Consider the following 22,757-nt stretch of genomic DNA (forward strand, 5'->3'; position numbering starts at 1 on the left):
TCTTTGCGGGCTCGGAGTAGTGTTGCGAAAAGGTTTGAGTTCTTGATGGCAAAAGACTTGGTATGACATCACCGAGCTTATTTACTCAGGATGAAGGGATGCTCCACTTATTGCCATTTTGTGACTGCCGTAGATATGGGCTTGGATGATCGCGATAAGAAGTTTGAAATGATTGGCAATGGACAATTGGGGGATGACGTTTTGCACAGATAGAAGTCTGTTAACTTTGTTGATGATGTTGTCGTGCTTGGCATTCTTGGCTGTGGTGTATTGTTCTCCAGGTTCACGATGGTTGCAGCAGTTCAATCTTGCCTTTGATTTACTTGTAGACTTGGGCTGTGCTATCTAGGTACAGTGGTTGAATGATTATGCAATTTCCAGAAACTGAAAGGTGGCATAAGATGTTCGTTGGGGCCGTGTCTACCGCTTACTTGAGTCAATGATGATAGTGCCTAGGTGGGAATATAAACTCAAGCTAGAAGGCCTTACACAAGATAATGACCGACCTAACGAACCTACCCAGGGAAATGATGCTCTCGGAGGTTTTTGTATAGATATGGATTTCTTCACATGATACCTTAGGGAGTCCTATGTTGTCTAAGCCCAGTACAAATCATCTCCGTTGTTGGAGTTCAACATAGATATGTCCCTTTACCCACCCCGATATCCTGCCCTCGACCTCGTTTTCCAGTTTGATAATAAAACAGTATTTCAGGTGTCAGCATCGGCACTTATACCATATGTGATATATCCACTTACTGCCATCATACAATCCCCCATGCCAAGCCCACATACCCTGCAATGGCGCAAGGGCCCATCCTATCAGGCAGATAAGCGAATTTGTAATCACACACGCACTCCGTATGTCTCTTGACCATGTCAGCACACCAACCGTCCACGCATATTTTCACATCCATACCTGTTCTCGACATCCTTCCACACTTAACACGCCTCTTGATAGTAGCATTTATCGAATATCAGAGACAGTACCATGGAGACGGTCTCCCAACTGAGCCGCAGAAAGGGTACGCAATTTTCCTCGTTGTCTGTGACCCCTGAAGTGGAACAATCGACTAAGATGGCTTCATAGCCTGCGACCTCTGCTTCGTCAAAAAGATCAAATGCGACATGATTAAACCTCAGTGCTCCAACTGCAAGCAATACAGCACCGAGTGCAAAACAACAGCAGTGCGTCGTCGGATTGGCCGGCCGAAAGTGGCGAGGCACGACACCAACGCCAGCGCAGAGACAGACTCACCCGATGAGCACGAAGCAGCTGCGTCAAAGGTGGACAGGTGAGCTTCTTGGTGATTGATTGAGGAAGGCCACAAGCGATGCTGATGCCACGCAGCGAGCATAGCGCCAAAATCCAGGGCCTGGAGTCACGTCTCGCCCGCATTGAGGAGCAGCTACAACAAGTCCTCAGTGTTGCCTCGGCCGCCCTCGCCAGCGCAAATCGAATTCCCGAGTCGAGGGTTATAACCATGTCCAGCGGCGAGGAGAGCGACTTTGACAACGCCGTCAGGGTACGCAATACCCTTCCTATGCCCGGCTCGTCAACCGATACATCCGGCCCCAGTGCAGGCTCGACCGCAACCTCCAGCCCAAGCGAATCCGTCATCCGCGCCTCCTCACCTAACTTGCCCCCACTAGAAGAAATTCTCCCCATCATCAACACGTACTTTTCCCAGATCAACCAGGCCATCCCGTTGTTCAGCCAAGCTGAATTCATGCGCATGTTACATGACTGGTACACCCATCCCGCCCGCAGGACTTGGGCGGCATGGGCGGCTGTCAACATTGTGTTGGCTCTTGGGTCATGGATCCCCACTACGCCGATCCAAGATATGAACTTTGCCGAGGCAGAGACGGCTTTCAAGGGGTACATGAACAACGCCCAATCCGTCCTTGCCGAGCTGGTTACGCGCGAGCAAGATCTGCTGGGCCTTCAGACGTTGCTTGGACTCGTGATCCTCTACCAGACCATGGCAAACTCCAAGCAAGGAGCTGTGCTGATAGGTGCTGCTGTTCGGCTAGTCCATCGGCTGCAGATGCAAAGTAGGAACAACATCGAGGTGTCGTACCCGCAAGAGCAAGGACTGCACAGGTGTCGTTTGTTTTGGATTGCTTACATGCTTGACAAGGAAATCTCGTTGAAGCATCACACGCCGTCGATACAATTGGATGCTGATATCGACCAGGACCTTCCGTCAAGCGATCCGGCGGACGGGGTGGGCGACATATACACGGGCGACGGTCTAGTGCGGGTGAATTACTTCCGTCTGCGCGTTCGCTTGGCGCATATTCAAGGCCGAACATATGACATGCTGTACTCCACGCGGAGCAGCAAGATATCCATGGCCGAGAGACAAGCGCGCGTGATCAGACTGACATATCTGCTGGAAAACTGGAGGTCAAACATCCCGGCCGAGATGCTACCTGATGCCATCAACAGTCGCCTGGGTCGGATGGAACGCATCCTGATGTCTGCGCTATATGGGTCATTTGTTGGTTGTATGGTCATGGTGCATGGAATCTGGAGCCAGCAGGCTGCTTGGATGAAGATCATCTCGGATCGCAGCCTGATGGCGCTGCAGATGGGCAGGACCGACGAACGGAAGTCCTGCATTAACCAACAGCCCCCGCTGCCGTCGGCTTGGAAGAGATGTGTCCAGCTCAGCAGGGAATTTTCCCGAGCCCTTATGCAATTGCCCGAGAGTGATGTTAATATCTGGTAAGTGCCGCGATATTTGTGAGGATCATTCCAGCTGACCGGATCATCAGGGCCAATTTGGCGGCATTGCTGTCGTGTCTAGTCATTATCTTGACCAACATGTTCCAGTCCCCCGGACACGAGGACTTGGAAGAAGACAGGCAGATCACCCAATGGCTGGTTCGGATGTTGAACAAAGTAAAAGACTTGTCTGTCACGGTGCCGCTCACCCAATTGCATGTTGTCGTTGCCGATCTAGAGCGGCGTGCTGAGGCGGCAGTCGCAATGGCTCAGATGAAGCGACAGGCGCTTCAGGAACGACTGCTCATGATGTCTGGCCAAGCGAGTTGGGGTCAGGAAATCGCCCAGCCTGAGCATGGCGATGATGAGAATGTCGAGCAACCATTGTTTTGGGATACCGAAGCAGTCGACTTTGGGACACTGGATATGAGCAATGGTCTGGGGGGGCAGACGATTGTCGACTGGCTAGATGGCCAATATCCACAGGGGATGGATCTGGGAGAGGCCATTTCCTAAACGTCTTAATGAATGATTGACATGAAATTGCAACTGGACCTGTCCCCAAGATCGATGGCCTCTCTTGGCAAAGGGACGGCTCGCAGTGTCCACAGCCAAATCCCGGATCCACAATGACGACACCTCTTGTCGACCTTCATCCAATCAGAGTTCATCGATAACCTTATCAATTCTTGATTGACCAATGGGAGAGCTCCCGAATGCTGCTTACTGCCCCTCTGTGCCCTCCACCCCCCCCCCAAGATGCCCTCCCCCCCGAGCTGTCCGCAGCTGCTGCATGACAACGGGCCATTCCCCTCACCTCCCACGCCTCCATCCCATATTCGTCTTCGTGCCATTGACGTGCTTCATCATCTCTCCTGCGCCTGTCCCGCCTGATACCCTGCTTATAAATCACCCTTGATGAGAGTTCTGTCGCGTCTTGTTCGCATTCGCAACACCCAAATAACAGCATCGGGACTGCCCCTCCACGTCCGACCGTTTGTTCCACGATTCTTTGCAACATCCATAACGACCAGAATGGCTCAGGAATACAAGCTCAAGGGCGTCACGTCCCTGGATCTCAAGCCTGGTGACAAGCAAGAAGTGGAGGTCGAGGGTCTCGATGCCAAGGTTCTCCTCTTGAACGCCGGAGGTGTTGTCCAAGCCACCGGTCCCAGGTGTACCCACTACGGAGCACCTCTTGTCAAGGGTGTGCTGGGAACAGATGGCAAGCTCACTTGCCCGTGGCACGGTGGTACGCGTCTTCCCTGCTTGACATGCTCCCATGTCGTGCTGTGCTCTTACTGATCACTGTTCTTCCCAGCCTGCTTCAACGGAAAGACCGGCGACGTCGAAGATGCCCCCGCCCTCGATGCCCTTCCCATTTTCAAGGCTACCGAGAGAGACGGCGCTGTTTACATCACCGGTGAGGCCGCTACCATCAAAGCCGGCCACCGCAAGCCCAAGTTCAAGTGCAAGGCCACGGGAGGCGACAAGGTCGTTATTGTTGGAGGTGGATCTGGAACTCTTGGGGCTGTAGAAGGCCTTCGCGAGACGGGGTACACCGGCCCCATCACAGTCATTAGCAACGAAGGTTACCTGCCCATTGACAGACCAAAGCTCAGCAAGGCTTTGTTGACCGACCTCAACAAGCTCCAGTGGAGAGACGCCGAGTGGTACAAGGAGGGCGATGTGGATATTGTTCAGGACGAGGTGGCTGGCGTGGACTTTGCCACCAAAACGGTGTCGACCAAATCTGGCGGCAAGTTTGCCTACAGCAAGCTTATTCTCGCGACGGGCGCCACGCCAAGAGTGCTTCCTCTCCAAGGCTTCAAGGTGCTGGGCAACATCTTCACCCTCAGAAACGTCCGCGATGCCGAGAACATTAACAGGGCTATTGGGGAGAAGGGCAAGAAGATTGTTATCGTCGGGTCCTCCTTCATCGGCATGGAGTTGGCTGTGGCCACTTCCAAGGACAATGATGTGACTGTGGTGGGAATGGAACAGGTTCCACTTCAGCGGGTTCTCGGTGAGAAGGTTGGTGGTGCCATCCAAAAGCTGGTGGAAAGCAAGGGCGTCAAGTTCTACATGTCGGCTGGCGTTGAGAAGGCCGAGCCCTCGGGCTCTGACCCATCCGTGGTCGGGTCAGTTCACCTGAAGGATGGCACCAAGCTTGACGCTGATCTCGTTATTTTGGGTGTTGGCGTTGTTCCGGCGACTGAGTACCTCAAAGATAACAGCGTTGTCAGGTTGGAGGAAGATGGCAGCCTCAAGGTCGACGAGTCGTTCTCTGTGGTGGGTCTCAAGGACGTGTATGCTATTGGAGACATTGCCTCGTTCCCCTACCACGGACCCGCTGGTGACGGCAAATACGTCCGCATCGAGCACTGGAACGTTGCCCAGCAAGCTGGACGCATTGCGGCTGGACACATCACCAACCCAGCGCGCGCCAACCTCAAGTCGCAGCCATTCGCCCCCATCTTTTGGAGTGCCCTGGGTGCCCAGATGCGCTATTCCGGCAACACACAGGCCAGCGGGTTTGATGATGTGGTTGTTCAGGGCAGCTTTGACGAGGGCAAGTGGGTGGCTTACTACACCAAGGGGGAGACTGTCGTGGCCATGGCCAGCATGGGCAAGGACCCAGTCATGGCTCAGTTTGCGCAGCTGCTGCCGCTGGGCAAGCTGCCGAGCAAGTCGGAGTTGGAAAGGGGGCTCGACTTGCTGAGTCTCGGTCCACCGAATTAGGATTGTGTGAACACAGGCTCTCTCAAGTTTCGGGGGGGTTGTTATCCGTGGCTTAAGGATGAGTGTATCACTTGAACACTGGGCATTTTGAATTGTTTGTGTGATGGAGGGTTCAAGTTGAACTACAAATATACGATCACTATCAAGAGGCCAATAATGCCAGCCACCTCGTTGACATGATCCATGATGATGGCACTAGTTGTTCAAAGCAACCAACCCTAACCCTATTTGTTCAGAGGAAAAACTGTGACGTTGCTTCAGCTTGTCACAGAAAATGCGTGGCCGAGTCAACTTAGACCTGCGACAACACAACGGCCATGTTCCGCGACGATGCATTTTTCCGACGCTCTCTTTGCTTCAACCCCATTCTTTTGATGTTTATTTTTTTGAATTTGTTATTAATGAGCACAATTTTCACCGTTACCGCCCAGCTCCTGGGGTGGTCGCTTTGTTTTGTCTTGACCACCATCGCCACACTCGCCTTCTACAGGGTGTATCTGCATCCTTTGGCGGGGATACCGGGGCCGAAGCTCGCGGCAGTGTCGAATGTTTGGTTGGCAAGGTGGGTGGTGAAGGGACGGGTGAGGGAGCTGACCAAGTGGTTGCATCAGACACATGGGCCTGTCGTGAGGGTTGGGCCGGGGGAGGTGTGGGTTTGTGGGGTGGGGGGGTTCAAAGAGATTTATGGTAGGTACTGGGTACTCATCTGTTGGGGTTTGGTGATTGGGATGCTGATTTGGGGGTTTTACCTACCCAATAAGGGGTCACGAGTGGGTTTGGGAAGGGGGAGTTTTATGGTGAGCTTTGAACCGACCAGAGATGGACCTTGCTTTGGTTGGAGGAGAGAAAGAGACTGATGGGAGAAGCAGTGGCTACGGCGTTGAATAAACCGGCTTCGGTAAACCAGTGGAACTTGGGGCTTGTGTGGCCGGATACGTTGGATTTGCTGTCGGAGTTTGATGGGAAGAGGTATCGGTTGCAGAGGAGGTTGATTGGGCCGGTGTATACTGCCAGTAATGTTAAAAGGTTTGAGGGGGCGGTTGATGGGGTTGTTGCTGCCGCTGTTGCGAGGCTGAAGGTCATTGAGGGCTGTGGAGGGGGCGTGAGAACGGTTGACTTGAAGGAGTGGATGCATATCATTGCTGTTGAGTGCTTGGGGGCGGTGGTGCTGGGGTGGTCGCCGGGGTATATCAAGAGTGGGAGTGATGGGGGGACGAGTAAGCAGAGCTATATGGGATGGAAAAGGAAGAGCCTTTTTGGGTTGTTTCCTGTTGTGACAAAGGTGTCGCTGTTGGACTCTGGGATGGGGAAAAGGGTTGGGAAGTGGTTAGGGAGGTTTTGGGCGGATGCTTGGGGAGTTACCTTTGCGACGCCAAAGGGGTTCAAACCTTTCTTCACGGTATGTGTGTGATGGTGGTCTGTCAACGGTTGAGCTGACAGAGAGTAGCCGGTGTATCAAAAGGTGTCGAAACGAATCACCGCCGCTCTGGCCCCTTCACAAAGCGCAAAAGCTAAAGTGAAGAAAAACAAATCACCGGAAGTGAAAGAGGACCTGCTCACCGACTTGATACAGCTTCACCTCTCCCGGCCTGACGAGTTTACTGACAACTACCTCCGGCGGATGGCAGTCACGAATTTCGGCGCGGGACACGAGACGTTGTGCGCTACACTAACCTCGGTTCTTGCCATGATTGGCTCGCATGCTGAAGTCGAGGCACGATGTTTTGCAGAGATTAGCAGCTGTCTGCAGGGTGGGCCACACAAGAGACGATATGATTTGGAAGATGTTACGAAACTGAGGTACACCCAAGCCGCCATCAAGGAAGCACAGAGGCTGTGGCCGGTGATAGGCATGAGCTTGCCCCGAACAGTTCCGGAGGATGGATGTGTTATAGGGGGGTATGCCATTCCAGCAGGCACAACTGTGGGCTGTAGTCCGCTTGGGCTACATGCGTTCAATGAAGATGTGTTTGGGGTGGATGGGTTGGAGTACAGACCAGAAAGGTGGCTGATTGAGGACCTGGAAAGATTAAGAGCGATGGAGAGAAGTAACTTAATTTGGGGTGGGGGAGGCAGGACGTGTCCAGGGAGGTATTTGGCTGAGATGATTGTCTTCAAAGTGGTCACTGCGCTGCTGGCGGAGTTTCAAGTCGAAATTGTCGAGATGCCGGAAGAAGGAAACATGGAGTGCTACTTTATGGCGATGATGTCTGGCGTGGTGGTAAAACTCAGAGAGAGGTCTCGATAACACTTGGACAGCAGAATGAGAATATCGGAAACAAAAGTCTTTCCCTACTTACATGAAGATATTTCGCCAACCTGAGTATTACTACTAGTCCAACAACGTCAAAAGCCCAACCACACTTCACCAGTGTCTACCACCTCTCAGCCTTTAATCTCAAAAATCCTGCTCACAGCCCCTACCCCATCAGCCGAATACAGGCCCAAAAATCTCCCATCATCCAACCTGAACAACCCCGGCCAATGACTCCCCCTCCCCGCAGCCACCGCTGCCCTCTCCCCTTCTCCATTCCCATCTCCCACCCCCTCCCATCTCCCACCCCCATCCCTGCTCAAAACAATCTTCATCTCCCCCCCGTCCACTCCCTCCCCGCCCTCCGACTCACTCACCCCCTCATTCGTCATAAAGCTCACCACCAAAACCCCGCCCACGCTCACGACCTGCGGCGCGCCAGCATCCTTCCCCTTCCTCGCCGTATAAACCCTCCTCCTCGTGCCCTGCCCCCATGTCTCCCCATCATCAAAACTCTCCACCATACCCACCGCAAACCTCCTCCCCCCCTCCTCCTCGGTAGTGGTCTCAAAAACACAAACCAACCTCCCCTCTTCCTCCCCCCCAACCTCAGCAACCCCCACCATCCCATCCCTTGATTCTTTTCCCTCCCCCGCCCTCGACACCAAAACCTCCTCCCCCCAAGTCCGCCCACCATCGCCACTCACCCTAAGCATGTTATCCTGCCTGTTGACCCCCCTCTCACTGCTATAGTAAACCTGCACCCTCCCCCTGCCATCCACCCTCAAAAACGGCTCCCACAACCCGTTGTTTTCTTTCTTCGCTGCCCGCTCAGAGGCGTGGGAGAGAAACTCCCATGTTCTTCCAAAGTTGGTGGAGACGCACAGCGTGATGCGGTAGTAGGTGTATTTTCTTGTTAGCGGGTCGATGTCGTGGTTGCGGAAGGCGTAGAGCATGTTTCCGTTGGGGAGCTGCAGGGCGAAGGGGTTGTCGATTTCGTGGGTCGACGCGTTGGCTGTCCAGATGTGAGAGAGAAAGGTCCAGGTTGGGGTTGGATGATGGCTGGAGGTGCTGGCGGAGAGGGTTTTGAGGCCGTTTGAGTGGTGGGTGGTGGTGTAGGATGTTAGGAGTAGGGGGCTGTCGGGGGTGGGGGAGGAGAGGTTGAAGAGGGTGGTGGCGCGGGGGTAGACGGCGTTCGGGTGGATGAGGATCGGGGGGGAGATTGGGTTGAAGGAGAGGGTTGGTGGTGGTGAGCGGGGTGGGAGGAGGGGGGTTGCGGCGATGAGGGGGAGGGGGGATAGTAGCAGGTGGAGGAGGACCGAAAGGTAAAAGTAAGTAATCATTGTGATTAAATAGTGGATGGCCGTATTGACAAAGGAAAATGCTTTTCGAAAGCCAAGACTGTGTAAGGTATGTGTAAAAAGTGAGAGTGAGTCCCTGACCCTGAAATGAAGCTGCCCCTGCTCTCTGACATAGATGAGAAACAAAGGTTGGGACAGAGGGATATATACATGCATCATCAGTCCATCATAAACATCATGCCGGGCAGCCCAACCCCCGCAATAATTATCAACAAAAAAGAATTTCCCCCCAGGCACCCGGGGGTTAGAGTTTGGCTCATACACAGGCTAACCAACGGCCTGGACGTTTTGCCCAAATCACTCGTACACTGACAAGAACCGGCCCCGAAGACCGGTCATCAAGCCGTCCAAACTGATGTTGGTTGGCTTCCTCGGCGGCTATTTTGGAGCTGCAAGATAACACACAACATCAGTATCACCGCTCCGGAAAGCAGCCTGGAGTGTCAAAACCGCAAGGCAGTGCAATCTCACCTCGGAAGCAAGCAAACCACGTGGCCGCAAAGGCAACACACACCACCGGATGGAGGTATCACAAGCCGTGTCGTATCAGTCAGTGGTGCCTCCCCTTCCAGAAACCCCAACTCGGGCGCGTAGGGTAAGGGGGTGTTGTGACGTGATGCACAGTTTCGGCCACCTATCGGTATTCAACTACTACCCCTTCGCCGTGAGCGCCCTCCCACTCGGCCTCTCCACCCTGGAAAGTGACACCTCGTGTATAAAGTGTGACAGGGAAGGGTCCGACTTGGCGTATAACACCAACAGGCTCCTCACTTCTCCTTCTGTGAGCAAATCCACCGACTGGCTCAGAGTTCTCTGCCGTGGCGGTGCGTGTTCGACTTGCTGGTCGTTTTCATCTTGTGAAGGTTCGTCCCAGTCGTCACTACCGCAGTCAATTGTTTCTTGGCTCGAGGCCGAGGTTGGAGGTGTGATATCCGCCAGGGGAGTTCGTGGGGTTTTGGAGAGTGGTGTTTCCGTCACGGGCTGGGTGTCGACCATGTCTTCCTGTGTCTCCTTATCCTGCCGAGGGTCTGGTGATATTCTCAGCGGAGAGACGGCGCGTCTTTTTCGGCGCTGCTGTGGTTGGAACATCTCGGCTTGTTGTCCGGGAGGTAGTGATCCTGAGAGGGATGCTGATGAAGGGGTGCAAGCGTGTCGGGGTGAACGTGGTGAGTGACTGTGAGATGATCGCGGTGATTGCAGGTGGTGAGAAGGTCGTGGTGAGTGCGGCGGTGGTCTCATCGCAGGCATATCGGCATGGCTTGATGCTGGTCGACCTGATGTCCTCCGCAACATCTGCGTCGCAGCCCTCGCCGCTGGGCTCTCACTGGCACCCCTCTCGACATGATGGCTCTGTTTCTGCACACGTCCGCTAGCCACCTGATGCCCCGCCGTTATGAACCGCACCATTCGCGGCATCTTGGGGGAGGACCGGGCGGTAGGTGGACCATTTTCGGCAGCGCCTGCTAGTCCAGGCCGGGGGTGGTTGCTGTGGCGTCTTCTTGACGATGGATGCGACGACGTCAGTGAGGACCTTCGAGAGTGACCGCGTTCGTGGCTGCTGCTGCCATGAGAGTTCATGGTCAACTCGGGAGAGTATAACATCTTGTTGTCGACCGTGTGACGGCTGCGGTGTTTCTTCTTTTCACATGCGCATGCGTGATATTTGTGTAAAGTTGGAAATAACAACAACAAAGACTTTGTTTGTATTTCTTTGTGCGAGGGGAACGCGCGACTGGGGGTCGTGTTTACGACAGGGATAGCGCGTCTGCGATGTGACGTTGATGTATTTCATGTCATTACCTCCCCCACTTGCCCAAAGAGGTCAAGGCAGTCACAAAGAATTGTATTGATTACACGCTCGGTATCGTTATTTCCATTCTTCTGTCAACAATCCCTCAAAACCCGCCAATATATCGCGCCCCAGCCACCACGACCACCAAGTTCATCATCATGACTGGAACTCTCGCCCCCTCTGCACCACCCGTCGCAACACTCGTCTCAGCAGCAGCTGGTGTGTCCACCCCAGCGAACAGATTCCCCCTCCCCGACTCCCCTACGCTCGGCGTGCTACAGCTCTCATTCGGCGGCGTCCCGGGCAGGTAAACACTCGACACTTTGATCTCGGTCGAGTTGAAGCAGTTGGTCTCATTCACCTGCGGAACCAAGGCAGGGTCGTCGGTGAAAATGATGTCGGAGCACTGCACATGTATTGTCATCAGCAACTTCACCAGCTCAAGACATCACTGGGATAACAAACACTAAACTGCCCAGCCCCATGGCTCGACGCCTCAACAACCTGCACGCTCGCCCGATCACCGCTCTTGATTCTTGTCGACCACACCGTCCCCGGAACGTCCAGCTTCGGGATGCAGACCGTGCCCGGGTAGGGGTTGTTCGTCGGGCCGTTGATGTAAAACTTGGTCAGGGGGAAGGAGTAATTCTCCGGCTTCTCTCCAATGCCCAGGTTGATGTAGATGAGGGCTGTCTCGTGGCCTTGGAACCACCCGGGCTGGAGGGCGACGGCGCCGCCAGAGATGGGCCAGTAGGTGCGGTTGGTGGTTGGGGAGACGCCGCCGCCTTTTTGACCGGTATCACCTTCGGTCAGCGATGGTGGCCATCAAGAGTTGGGGGAGAGCTTACAAGGATACATCCACTGCATTCCAAAGGGAAAGGTTGCATTCGTGACGAGGTTGTTGGCTCGCCAGCCTGGGTAGGTGACAACCACATGCGCCTGGGCGACATGTGCCAGTACAGTTGTGAGAATGAACAACATTCTGTTAGTTCAAGTAGTGATAGAGGTAGGTATGGTTGAGGATGGATCACGTTTGGAAAGAGGGGATGGCACCCCTTTTCATCGTCGACATACAAGTCCGAGGTGCCCAGTCATGTCTGGCTCTCAATGACAGGGGCTGTGCCTTACCAAAACCCAGTGTAGGCGACTGTCCAGCGTTGCATCCTGCGCCACGGAAATAACTTATTATATGGTTTTTGCTAGGCAACCATCAAGAGCAAAGGCAAAAGATCGACGAATCCATTATATTGTGACGGGTATAATTATGAAGTCAATAACAACAAAAAAAGAATGTCCTCCCAGTTCCTCCTTCCGTTGTGATATAAATCCATTAGTATCCATGCCAGTCTCAGCGGGGTATCGGGTATCGGTGGTATCATAAGCCATATCTTCTTCCAGCTCCTATCCAGTCCAAACATATGTCCTCCAAATCATGTCCAGACCATGTCTCGCGTCGTGTGAGTTTTCGAATGTCTCTGATCAGAATGGTGCCGCCCAGTGTTTAGACAACGGCAGTGGTGCGAGCACCACCGCGGTAGAAGCCGTTGTGCCAGTCGTAAAGGACGTTGAAGAACAGGAAGAAGAAGGCGATGAAGCTAAAGGCCTCGACCGCATGGAGAAGGGAGCTGTTGCTGTAGGTGTAGCTGCTGGCTGTGAACACCACGACCACGAGCCATAGATAGGAAAAGATGAGGTTGAACAGCAAGACGAAACCAGGGCGACCAGCGAGGAAAAAGGCGGCGAGGTAGAAGATGGTGGTGAGGACAGACTGCAAAGGTTAGCTGGGTGCTCGTTGAAAACAATGGTGGGGGGTGGGGGGTGGGGGGAAAACACATACAATAACCAGAGAGTAGATGACAAAGTCGCCGCGGGTGCCCTCAGAGACGAGGTAGGCAAGAATGCCCATGACAATGACGGCCGAGATCCAGACGATGGCAGAGGAGGCCAAAAGGAAGGGGGCCAGCCCCGTGCGGGCGGAGGTGCGGCCTGTTCGTGCCATTGCGTGATTGGTTTAGGCTTGAGGGTTGCTGGTGGTCGGGCTGGAGGAGCTTGGCTTCACTAGGTAGTGGAATGTAAATGGTGAACTGGTTGAACAGAGAGGAAGAAATTCATCTGACCACAGACTGGACAGACAGGAATTTATATCATGGCAACCCAAAGGTGCACATCAGGCTTCTCGCGGTGACATCTGGAATTCCACAGAAATGACGAGAAAATGGCATTGACTCCAAGCCAACCAGTGCTTGTCAACGGGCTGGAGCCGGGTGTGACAAGACAGCACCAGCACTGGCCAGCAATTGAAGCTGGTTGCCGTTAATGCCGTTGGACGAATCGTTGATCAGCGGCCGTCGACTTGGCCATGGGTAGCGACCGGCGCGTGATGGGAGAGCAGCAGCCACTGACGGCATCCCGCCAAATATCTTGGCGGTCTGGCTGACGTCGAAGCTCGCGATGCCCACTAGTTGGTTGAGTCTTTGATCGATGACGTCACATCTTCATGCCCATGTGAAACCCTTCTTTTTTGCTATGCCAAGGAACCAGGAAGCACTGACAAATGGACAATCAGGGTTTTCAAGGGTAGCTCCGGGGCACTCTTGAAACAATTCGGGAGATGGAGAATGCGTTACTGGAAGAGGTAAGCCCTGTTGAGAGCATCCGAAGTGTCGTTGATTCTATGCCGGGCCGAACCGTGTCAGGCCGGGTCACAAAAGGTCTCCAACAAAGCAATATCCAAAGGTTGTTCAAGCCACTATACGACTTTTTCGGCATTTCGGCATTATCTGGCCCTTTAGATGTCTGCATTGACAAATAAAAGTTGATAGACATCTAGAGTTGCTACCTGTCCCCTATTATATAGCACTATCGAATATTCCCATGCATTTTTTGTCTGGGCGACAAGTCGGGTTGATGCGTGGCATTCGGTCAAGTTCACAGCTTGTTCTCAATCTTATTTATTAGTCCATTAGTCCCAGAAATGAGAGCTTGATAAGACCCGCAAGCAAGTTGCGGAATAAAAGATGGCTCTGGAAGGGCTTAGACAGACTGCTCCTTTCTCGCAGAAATTTCTCTTTGAGTTGGCGGAGACACTCCACTTCATATCAATATTTCAAGGGCATAGAAGGAGCAACTGCTTCCGCTTCAACTTTCCTTTAACTCGGCCTTGCTCCACTGGCGGAGACTGCCTGCTGCCATCATTGCGAGATGGGCACCTATACATCGTCTCTCCCTGTGGCAGAATTGTTCGAAACCCTTCCTCTGCCAGTCATAGAAACATTCTCACAGCTAACTCTTGAGTGTGTTTACAATGTTCTCCTTCGCCATTCACGTCTGCAGCGTCTTGCTCGCACCTTTCGGGGTAGGTATTTTCAACTTGATTTCTAGCAACTTTTCGACCTGAAATAAACAAGTGCTAACTAAGTCTCTCACTACAGTTGGTCTGTGGTCTCCTCAAGATCCTGGAGGACCCTGAAGCTGCCGGTCCACCCAGCGGCTACAGCATCGTTCCCATCGAGTTGGACGTGCCCATCGACCTCAACACCCCCGGCAGTGCCACTGTTCACCTGAGCGGTACCATCCAGGACGTCGTGGCCCGGATGGAGAAGGACTACCCTGGATGGAACAAGACCTTCTCTCAGTCTGACGAACACTACGGCGCTCTCCGGCAACACATCAGACATTGATTTTCGAGACAGCAAAACTGACCACCCGAAACTTGATAAAATGAAACAGAACTCGGAGGACAAGGAACTCTTGTCGTGGAGCAGCATTGCGGCTGGTGCCTTGGAAATCTACAACCAATGCCGATGGCCAGGTATCGACATGTGTGGTGAGACCATCTTTTACAAGGATGGGCGGGCGGTGCTTTAGTTGTGGAATTGGTCTGCCTAGAGACGACATTAATACTGAATGAGACGGCTACCTTACCTTACACACGACAGAGTACAGAGGAGCTCCTTTTGCAACGTACCTTATCAATCCATGCATCTCTCACCCAATCGGTCCGCCCTCCCGCATCTCCACCTCGGCACTTGGGCAAGCTAGCCCCTCACTCCCGTGCCCCCATGCTCCCCCGGATTTTCTAGTTTCCCCAGATTGTACCTCCGCTGTCAATTCTAGGCGTTGACCGCACGTTGGGGTGTTGGGGGAGGGAGGGGTTGAATGCGGCGGTTGGTAGGGCCAATGTTACCAGGCTACAACGACACCTGTTTATTGGACAATATTAGCCTGCAACACACACACCACTTGGTCATCTCTGAGTAAGGAAATCCTTCCCCTCTTGACGGCGAGACTCACAGGTTTTGTGACACGTTAATTACCCGCGAACCGGGTGGTTGGATCCACTTGCAGTATTACACCCGGGCTGGCGGGAGGGAGGGAGGTTATTATATGACCTCCAGCGATTCTCCAACTCGTCAGTGACAAAACCGCTTCCCAACTGTCAACACCACCGAGACAAAGATGGGCGACCGCATCAGCCCCGATCAAGTCGGGGAGGAGGGCAACATGCTCACCACCGACCTCCTCATCATCGGCGCCGGGCCCGCAGGCGCCTCCCTAGCATGCTTCCTCGCCTCGCACGGGAAAAAGGGCCTCCTGCTTGCGTCAGCACCGGGAACCTCGCCCACCCCTCGCGCGCACATCACCAACCTTGCTGGTCTCGAAACACTTCGAGACATTGGCCTCGAGGAACAGTGTCTCTCCCTTGCGACCCCCTCGACAAACATGAAGCACACCCGTTGGTGTCGGTCTTTGGCGGGGGAGGAGTACGCGAGGGTGTACTCCTGGGGCCACGACCCGATCTACAAGGGCGCGTACGAGGCTGCTTCGCCGTGCAAACACGTTGATCTGCCGCAGACGCTGCTCGAGCCGGTGCTTGTGCGGAAAGCAACCGAGGGGGGGTGGGGGGTGAGGTTCAGCACGCGGTTGCTAAAGGTGAAGCAGTTAGACGAGGGGGTGGAGGTGGAGGTGCGGGATGAGATATTGAAGCGGGGTTATAAGATCAGGTGTAGGTATTTGTTTGGCTGTGACGGGGCGAGGAGTCAGGTTGTGAGGGAGGTGGGATTGCCGTTGATCAAGAAGCCCGGGCAGGGGCTGGCACTGAATGTGCTGGTGAGGGCGGATTTGACGCATTTGATGGAGCCGCATAGGGTGGGGAACTTGCATTGGGTGTTTAAACCGGAGGAGGGGATCGATGGCAGAGAGGCGCCGGCGTGGGGGTGGGCGGCGATTGTGAGGATGGTGAAGCCTTGGACCGAGTGGATGTTTATCTTTTTGGCGAAGCCGGGGATGGATTTGAAGGGGGAGGAGATGGAGGCCACCGAGGAGGAGTATTTGGCGAGGGTGAAGGAGGTGATCGGGGATGAGAGCGTTGAGGCGGAGTTGGTGCACGCGAGCAAGTGGTGGATCAATGAGGTGGTGGCGGAGAGGTATCAGGAGGGATATGTGTGAGTCTTTTTGTCACGAGTGATTGTGGTGTTGATGTAACTGACATTGGGACAGGTTCTGCCTGGGTGATGCAGTCCACCGCCACCCCCCGTTCAACGGTCTAGGCTCCAACACCTGTCTCCAAGACGCCTTCAACCTCGCCTGGAAGGTCTCCTACGTGCTCGACGGCAGGGCCAGTCCCGGCCTGCTGGACTCCTACTCGCTTGAGAGACAGCCTGTGGGAGTAGACATCATCACCCGAGCCAACGACGGACTGAGAGACCACATCCCCTGGCAGCAAACCCTCGGGATGCTCTCCCCCGACCCAGCTGAGCGCGCCAAGATCCTCGCCGAATTCGAATCCGCGACACCAGAAGGAAGGAAGCGAAGACGGGAATTCCGAAAGGGAATTGAGAGAACAACGACCGAGTTTCACGGACTGGGCATAGAGATGAACCAGAACTATTCTCACTCACCAGCAGTCTACCTTGACGATGAGACAGGGCCGGGGCCTGCGGTGCCAGAAGATAAAGTCAGGACACATGTTGTGACGACATACCCGGGGAGGAGACTGCCCCATGTGTGGGTTAACACTCGGATACCAGCGAAGAATATGAAGAGCACGATTGATCTGGCTGGGCATGGGAAGTTTTGCTTGCTGACTGGGTTTGGGGGAGGCAGATGGAAGGAGGCGGCAAAGTCAGTGGGTGAGAAGTTGGGACTGCAGATCAACAGCTACAGTATCGGCTGGCATCAGGACTATGAAGATGTCTACTTTGACTGGGCAAAGAAGAGGGAGGTGGAGGAGGATGGGTGTGTGCTGGTGAGACCTGATCGGTTTGTTGCTTGGCGGGCAAAGGAGATGGTGGAGGATGCCGAGGGGAAGTTGGAGGAGGTTTTGAGAAGGATACTGGGGAGACCTAGGGAGGCGTGAGGAGAACAGATGTGGCACCTAGGTAGTAGCTATGGAAACAAGTAATATTTGATCCACGCTTCACAGGTACCACGACTTTCTCTTGGTGACGACCCCGGTCAAGAGGGACGGTGTCACGGTGTGGCCAGACCTCTAAGCGGTTGGAGTTTGTCAGAAGCAGGCTGCGTGGTGGCGTCCAATAAACGGCCATATCAGCGTGGCTCAGCAGGCCCCTCGAATTCAGCCCACGCACGCCAATGCAGGCGCCGACAACAACCACACCTCCTAAGACAGATCTGGCTGGCATCCCAAGGCCGATTAAATGGTTTGAGGAAGCCAGTCGAGCGGGGTAAAGCCGGGTGGGTGGTTTTCTTCCTTACTCTTTGTGATTCTCTGCCGGAGGTTGCTCTCTCGTGAACCTTCAGGTGAGGATCGCTTCACTTGACTTGATCATCAGTATCCCGAGTAATCACACACATCACACCAACCATGGACTCCCAAGCCACAAACATCTTTCGCAAATTCGGCACCAAGAAGAAGCGCGACTCGATGCCTCTTCCAACGAAACGGATAATCCTACCCAAACGCACGGAAACTCGCGAAACGGCACATACCGTCGCAAAAGCCGACCCAGGACCACTACTCCCAGCCAGTACATCTCTCGACCTCGACCGTGCCCTCCCACCACTCCACGACCCCCCCAGCTCCCAACCCCAACCCCAACCTCAACCCCCAACAGCAGAAATCACCCTTTCCGAGCCTTGGGTCTCCTCCCATCACCACCACCACCGCCGGGCACACTCAACCTCGACCCGCAACGGCACCCCCACCCCCTCGCCATGGGAAGAAGCAGAGATGAACCGCCTGAAAGCCAGCCATGAAGAACAAATCCGGGACCTGAAGATGAAGCTGGGGATGGAGCTGGAGGACACGCGCCGCGACATGGCCAGACGAACGCACCAGCTGGTTGAACTCACCCGTCTGCACGACCGTGACAAGGAGGCGGTCGAGCGGGTCAAGGAGCTGGAGAAGGAGGGGGAGAAGGTGAGGGAGGAGTTGAACAATCTCAAGAACAACGCCAAGCAGAACTTTCAGATTGCCGAGGAGTGGAAGAAGGCGCATGATGACTTGACGAGGGAGAAGGAGAGGCTGGCGGAGGAGTTGAAAGAGGGGAGGGGGCAGTTGGAGAGTTCTGAGAAACAGGTTGCCAAGCTGGAGGGGGAGAGGGGGAAGTTGACGAGGCTGCTGCAGGACGCGGAGGTGGATTTTCAGAGGATGGTGGAGGAGAGGGAGGTCAAGTTTGCAAAGGAGAGGGAGGTTCACCGGAGTGAGACGGATTCCCAGTTGCGGACGTTGCTTGACAAGATGGAAGATGGGAAGAGGAGACTCAAGGCCGAGTATGAGGTGGAGAAATCAGCGATGACGCAGCAGGTGCACGGGTTGAAGGCTGAGCAGAAACACCAGGCGAGAAGGTACGAGGAGCAGATACAAAGACTGAAAGACGAAAGCACCATGAGGCTTCAGGAGCTGCGTCACCACTACCAGATCGAGTTGGAGAGTCAGGCGGCAAAATACAAGACCGAGATCAGCCACCGCATCGAAGAGTCCGACGCCAAGATGGCAGTTTACATGATGAACCGTGACGAACAGGCGGCTCGGGAAAGGGAACAGTACGAAAGACAAATTGCCGACCTCAAGCAGGTCCTGATGGAAAGACCGGGCGACTTTGACCTGCGACTTGTGTCTGACAGGAGTCTCAAGGAGGAATACCGGGCACTAAAGCGATCTGTCGACACAATCACGTTCAATCTCGGCCCCATGACAATCGACAGGAGCATCGATGCGGCCAGCTTCCTGGAGCGAGAGGGAAAAGGCCAGGAGAGGCTTTTTGTAAAGGCTCTCATCTGGGCCATGATCCTGGATGGCTTCTTCTCGGTGCCGTACGGGTTTGGAGCACTGGGGCCTGGGGGCAATGGGGGGCCATTGTTTGAACTGTACCGGAGCTGGAAGGGAATCGTCGAGGGTGATGGGTCAAAGGACGAGAATGGTCCTCTGGGACAGAATGAGTTTGGGCCTTTGTACCGGGATCGATATGCGAATTCGTGGCGCTCGGCGACTTTTCAGTCTATCCTGTATGCTGCTGCAGCAAAGGATGCGGATGGCAACAGTCTGGCCACTGGGGTCAGCAAGACTGTCCAGGTCAATCGTCAACGAGTCCAGGATAACATGCTGGCGATGCTGAAGAGCGTTTGCTGTGGCGATGTCAGCAAAGAGATACAAGAGGAGCTGACGGTGGCCGTGGGGAGGGCGAGTGAGCTGGCCATTGTGTTCGGAGCACATCGAGCAAATGTTTGTTTTAGCACCCCCAAACGAGGCGATGCAGTTGAACTCGGACGGGAGTTCGTCGACTGCCAAGACAGCGATGGCAGCAAAGGGGTTACCGTGACGGTTGAGCTGCCGGTGCTACCGGCTCTGTTCATCATCGGCGATGGGAAGAATGATCTGACAAGTGTTTTGTGCGTGGAGCAAGGGGAGGTATTACCGGTAGCCGGCTCATGATAGACGTGGAGGTACCTCAATCAAGGAGAGAATCATCATGGCTGATGACGACCAGAACAGGGCAGCCGTACATGCTCCCCTCACCCCAAGACGACCCCCTCCATCCATCTTGTGCCAATCACGCCGTTCACGGCATGTCTGTGTAACCATGACAATTGTGCTGTCTTGTACAGGATTCCACGGCCCTTGCCTTGGAAGCTCTTTTGATTCGCCCTCGGCATGTCAGATAGGTATGCCACACGGTGCTCGTAAATGCGACCCTTGATGTGCATCGAGGGTCTATCGCTGCCGGCAGATGGGGTTGTCAGCACAGAGGTGACGTGATCTGCGTCCCCTGATATCACTTGGTTGTGTGTGCTTGACGACATGTCTGTCGTGTGTATCCCGAGTATAATAGGCACACTCGCATTCTATCAAGCCGAGCCGGACTTGTTCGCCGTCCAAGACATCATAAATAAGCCCGACTCGTCTTCTCAACGTTGCAAGGCCGAAGCACACAGTATGCCCAGGTGCCTTAGGTAGGTCACCACTTCATAATGTCCCCCATATCCTCAGCCCTCCACGCGGCTCTTGCCAGCCTTCACCTTCTCCCCATCCTCTCCCTCTCCTCCCTCGCCCTCCTCATCCTCTGGCACTACCTCTCCTACCGCCCCCTCTCGCACATCCCCGGCCCCTTCCTCGCCAAATTCACCAACCTTTACAAAATCTACGCCTGGTCCACAGCCCGTCAAGCCCATGTCTACGGCGCCCTCCCCGCCAAGTTCTCCTCCTCCCTCATCCGCATCGCCCCCCAAGAACTCCTCTCCTCCGACCCGGACTTCATCCGCCAGATGAACTCGGCCCGCACGGAATATGCCCGCTCAAGCTGGTACACCCCCCTCCGCCTCGACCCCTGGGGCGAGAACCTCTTTGTCTGCACCTCCAACACGGCGCACACCGCCCTTCGGGCCAAGCTCGCAAACGGGTACAACGCGAAGGAGGTCCCATCGTTGGAGAGCGACATCGAGCACATCATTAGCAAACTTGTGTCCTATATCAGGAAGCGATGCATTTCCGAGCCACGCGGCCCGACGAGGAAGGTGGACTTTGCGAGAATCTCCCAGTTCTTCACGCTCGATGTTATCACCAGAGTCGCTTATGGGAAGGAGTTTGGGTATCTAGACCGGAACGAGGACATGTTTGACTGGATCAGAACGATCAACGACCAGGCGGCGTGGTTGGGCATCATGAGTGATTGGCCTGTTGTGGGCAAGATCTTGACGAACAAGCACGTCCTCGCGGTTGTTGGGCCGGAGAAGAAGAAGAAGTCTGGCGGGGGGGTGGGAGGGATTATGAAGATGGCTGAGGAGATCGTCGCCGAGAGGTTCGCCCCTGGGGCGGAGAAGGATAGGAAGGACATGCTCGGGGTCTTTGTCCGGCATGGGGTTACGCAGCGGGAGTGCGAGGTGGAGGTGCCGTTTCAGATTGTGGCGGGGAGTGACACTACGGCTGTGGCGGTGAGGGGGGTCGTGCTCTATTTGGCGGCGTGTAGGAGGGTGTATTTGAGATTGCAGAAAGAAATTGACGACGGGGTGAGGGAGGGGAGGATTTCGAGTCCGGTGAAGAATGAGGAGGGGAAGAGGTTGGAGTTGTTGCAGGTGAGTTTGCCGTGTGGGGGTTTTTGCTGAAGACAGGACTGACGGTTGGCAGGCTGTGATTTATGAGACTCTTCGCATGCAGCCTCCTATTATGGCCCTACTGCTCAAGCAAGTACCGCCTCAGGGGGATTACATCAACGGCCAGTTTATCCCCGGTGGCACGAGGGTCGGGCAGAACGCCTGGGCGATCATGCAAGACAAAGCCCTCTTTGGCGAAGATGCCGATGTGTTTCGACCTGAGAGGTGGCTCGAGGTTGACCCCGTGACCAAGAGGAAGATGGTCGACACGGTCGAGATGATTTTTGGGTATGGGAGATGGGTCTGCCTCGGCAAGCCGATGGCTTTTATGGAGTTGAACAAGGTCATTATTGAGGCAAGGCTTTCGATTGATTAGTTGTTGGCATTAACACCTTGGCTAACAATCACCAGCTACTCCGCCGCTTTGACTTTGAGATGGCAGACCCCAAAGGCAGGATGAGGGAGAAGGAGTACGGTCTGTTGATTCAGAGTGGACAGTGGATGAGGATTACCGAGAGATTCCCAGAATACAGGGAGGAGTGAGGTCACAAGGCTCGAACACTTCCGGAAGCAACTTTGACATATTGACATATTGAGCCCTGCGAATGGATGTTAGCCCAGCCCAAGGTCTTGACAATCGTCCTAATCCCACACAAGGGCCGATAGGAGGGAGAGTCGATATTATTCCAACTCCTATAGACATTGGTTCTCAACTGACCCAAATAGAGCCTACAGCTGTGGGGAGCATAATAGACCTCAATCCAGAACAATGATTGGAGCGGGAAGACGAGGCAGTCAAGCGCAGTGCTGAAGCGCGCCACTGGTAAAGCGTTTCCGACTACCGAGAATCCCCATAACGTTCCTACTTCGGCCAAATATGTGCCCAAGTTTATGGGGTTCTCCCCCGATGTGACCCCACAGAACTAGACCGGGCCTAGCAAACGCGGGCGTCTGCCTCCGTTTTTCGCCCGTTTCGACAGCCGCAACCTCCTCCGCATCGCTTCCGGAACATCGGCGGCGCACCCCAGCCGTGAGCGGGCCCGGCCGACCTGCTGGCGATGGGAATCACTTCGATTCATGCCGTGAAAGGAGCACATGATGTCACGGAATGGACACCATCTACGGCTTCGTGAGCCGGGTTAGGCAGGTCTTGATCCCGGGTTGACGGGATGCTTTCCGCAACAGCTGGGACAGACTCAACTGAGAATGCGAATCCCGACACCTAGAGAGGATTCTTGATATAAAAGATGACCCCAAGACAGTCTCGGTCTGGTGCTTGCTCTTGATCAACAGGGTCAACACCGGGAAGTCTTCTCAACAGTC

At 54.5% G+C, this 22,757-nt stretch overlaps 12 protein-coding genes across 12 annotated transcripts; 8 read left to right on the forward strand and 4 right to left on the reverse strand.

The window, feature by feature from the left end:
* Positions 1–680: 680 nt before the first annotated feature.
* Positions 681–1,299, forward strand: QC764_0060110 (uncharacterized protein; the record flags this gene model as incomplete). Its single annotated transcript, XM_062940497.1, has 2 exons — positions 681–1,025; positions 1,091–1,299. The coding sequence occupies exons 1-2, from the start codon at positions 992–994 to the stop codon at positions 1,297–1,299; spliced, it is 243 nt and encodes an 80-aa protein (XP_062799882.1). The 5' UTR covers positions 681–991.
* A 35-nt stretch (positions 1,300–1,334) lies between these two features.
* QC764_0060120 (uncharacterized protein) lies at positions 1,335–3,463 on the forward strand (the record flags this gene model as incomplete). The annotated part of the gene is made up of 2 exons (XM_062940498.1): positions 1,335–2,734; positions 2,785–3,463. 2 exons carry the CDS (start codon positions 1,335–1,337, stop codon positions 3,248–3,250), a joined length of 1,866 nt encoding a protein of 621 aa, XP_062799883.1. The 3' UTR covers positions 3,251–3,463.
* Positions 3,464–3,500: 37 nt separating this feature from the next.
* aif1 (Apoptosis-inducing factor 1) lies at positions 3,501–5,476 on the forward strand (the record flags this gene model as incomplete). Its single annotated transcript, XM_062946307.1, has 2 exons — positions 3,501–3,986; positions 4,056–5,476. Exons 1-2 carry the CDS (start codon positions 3,653–3,655, stop codon positions 5,474–5,476), a joined length of 1,755 nt encoding a protein of 584 aa, XP_062799884.1. The 5' UTR covers positions 3,501–3,652.
* Positions 5,477–6,332: 856 nt separating this feature from the next.
* On the forward strand, positions 6,333–7,724 carry QC764_400470 (uncharacterized protein; the record flags this gene model as incomplete). Its single annotated transcript, XM_062946308.1, has 2 exons — positions 6,333–6,875; positions 6,924–7,724. 2 exons carry the CDS (start codon positions 6,333–6,335, stop codon positions 7,722–7,724), a joined length of 1,344 nt encoding a protein of 447 aa, XP_062799885.1.
* Positions 7,725–7,861: 137 nt separating this feature from the next.
* On the reverse strand, positions 7,862–9,247 carry QC764_400480 (uncharacterized protein; the record flags this gene model as incomplete). Its single annotated transcript, XM_062946309.1, has 1 exon — positions 7,862–9,247. The coding sequence occupies one exon, from the start codon at positions 9,245–9,247 to the stop codon at positions 7,862–7,864; it is 1,386 nt and encodes a 461-aa protein (XP_062799886.1).
* A 495-nt stretch (positions 9,248–9,742) lies between these two features.
* QC764_400490 (uncharacterized protein) lies at positions 9,743–10,693 on the reverse strand (the record flags this gene model as incomplete). The annotated part of the gene is made up of 1 exon (XM_062946310.1): positions 9,743–10,693. One exon carries the CDS (start codon positions 10,691–10,693, stop codon positions 9,743–9,745), a length of 951 nt encoding a protein of 316 aa, XP_062799887.1.
* A 293-nt stretch (positions 10,694–10,986) lies between these two features.
* QC764_400500 (uncharacterized protein) lies at positions 10,987–11,864 on the reverse strand (the record flags this gene model as incomplete). The annotated part of the gene is made up of 3 exons (XM_062946311.1): positions 10,987–11,289; positions 11,349–11,686; positions 11,732–11,864. 3 exons carry the CDS (start codon positions 11,862–11,864, stop codon positions 10,987–10,989), a joined length of 774 nt encoding a protein of 257 aa, XP_062799888.1.
* A 520-nt stretch (positions 11,865–12,384) lies between these two features.
* Positions 12,385–13,611, reverse strand: QC764_400510 (uncharacterized protein; the record flags this gene model as incomplete). Its single annotated transcript, XM_062946312.1, has 2 exons — positions 12,721–13,611; positions 12,385–12,651 (listed from the first exon to the last, which is right to left on the reverse strand). The coding sequence occupies exons 1-2, from the start codon at positions 12,880–12,882 to the stop codon at positions 12,385–12,387; spliced, it is 429 nt and encodes a 142-aa protein (XP_062799889.1). The 5' UTR covers positions 12,883–13,611.
* Positions 13,612–14,187: 576 nt separating this feature from the next.
* Positions 14,188–14,713, forward strand: QC764_400515 (uncharacterized protein; the record flags this gene model as incomplete). The annotated part of the gene is made up of 3 exons (XM_062946313.1): positions 14,188–14,238; positions 14,315–14,476; positions 14,648–14,713. The coding sequence occupies 3 exons, from the start codon at positions 14,188–14,190 to the stop codon at positions 14,711–14,713; spliced, it is 279 nt and encodes a 92-aa protein (XP_062799890.1).
* Positions 14,714–14,939: 226 nt separating this feature from the next.
* On the forward strand, positions 14,940–17,241 carry QC764_400520 (uncharacterized protein; the record flags this gene model as incomplete). Its single annotated transcript, XM_062946314.1, has 2 exons — positions 14,940–16,327; positions 16,383–17,241. The coding sequence occupies exons 1-2, from the start codon at positions 15,342–15,344 to the stop codon at positions 17,239–17,241; spliced, it is 1,845 nt and encodes a 614-aa protein (XP_062799891.1). The 5' UTR covers positions 14,940–15,341.
* Positions 17,242–17,709: 468 nt separating this feature from the next.
* On the forward strand, positions 17,710–19,779 carry QC764_400530 (uncharacterized protein; the record flags this gene model as incomplete). Its single annotated transcript, XM_062946315.1, has 1 exon — positions 17,710–19,779. The coding sequence occupies one exon, from the start codon at positions 17,710–17,712 to the stop codon at positions 19,777–19,779; it is 2,070 nt and encodes a 689-aa protein (XP_062799892.1).
* A 536-nt stretch (positions 19,780–20,315) lies between these two features.
* Positions 20,316–21,977, forward strand: QC764_400540 (uncharacterized protein; the record flags this gene model as incomplete). The annotated part of the gene is made up of 3 exons (XM_062946316.1): positions 20,316–21,416; positions 21,469–21,777; positions 21,846–21,977. The coding sequence occupies 3 exons, from the start codon at positions 20,316–20,318 to the stop codon at positions 21,975–21,977; spliced, it is 1,542 nt and encodes a 513-aa protein (XP_062799893.1).
* Between the last annotated feature and the right edge of the window lie 780 nt (positions 21,978–22,757).

This window comes from Podospora pseudoanserina, chromosome 4 (assembly GCF_035222485.1).
Source record: "Podospora pseudoanserina strain CBS 124.78 chromosome 4, whole genome shotgun sequence".
NCBI classification, from domain to species: Eukaryota; Fungi; Ascomycota; class Sordariomycetes; order Sordariales; family Podosporaceae; genus Podospora; species Podospora pseudoanserina.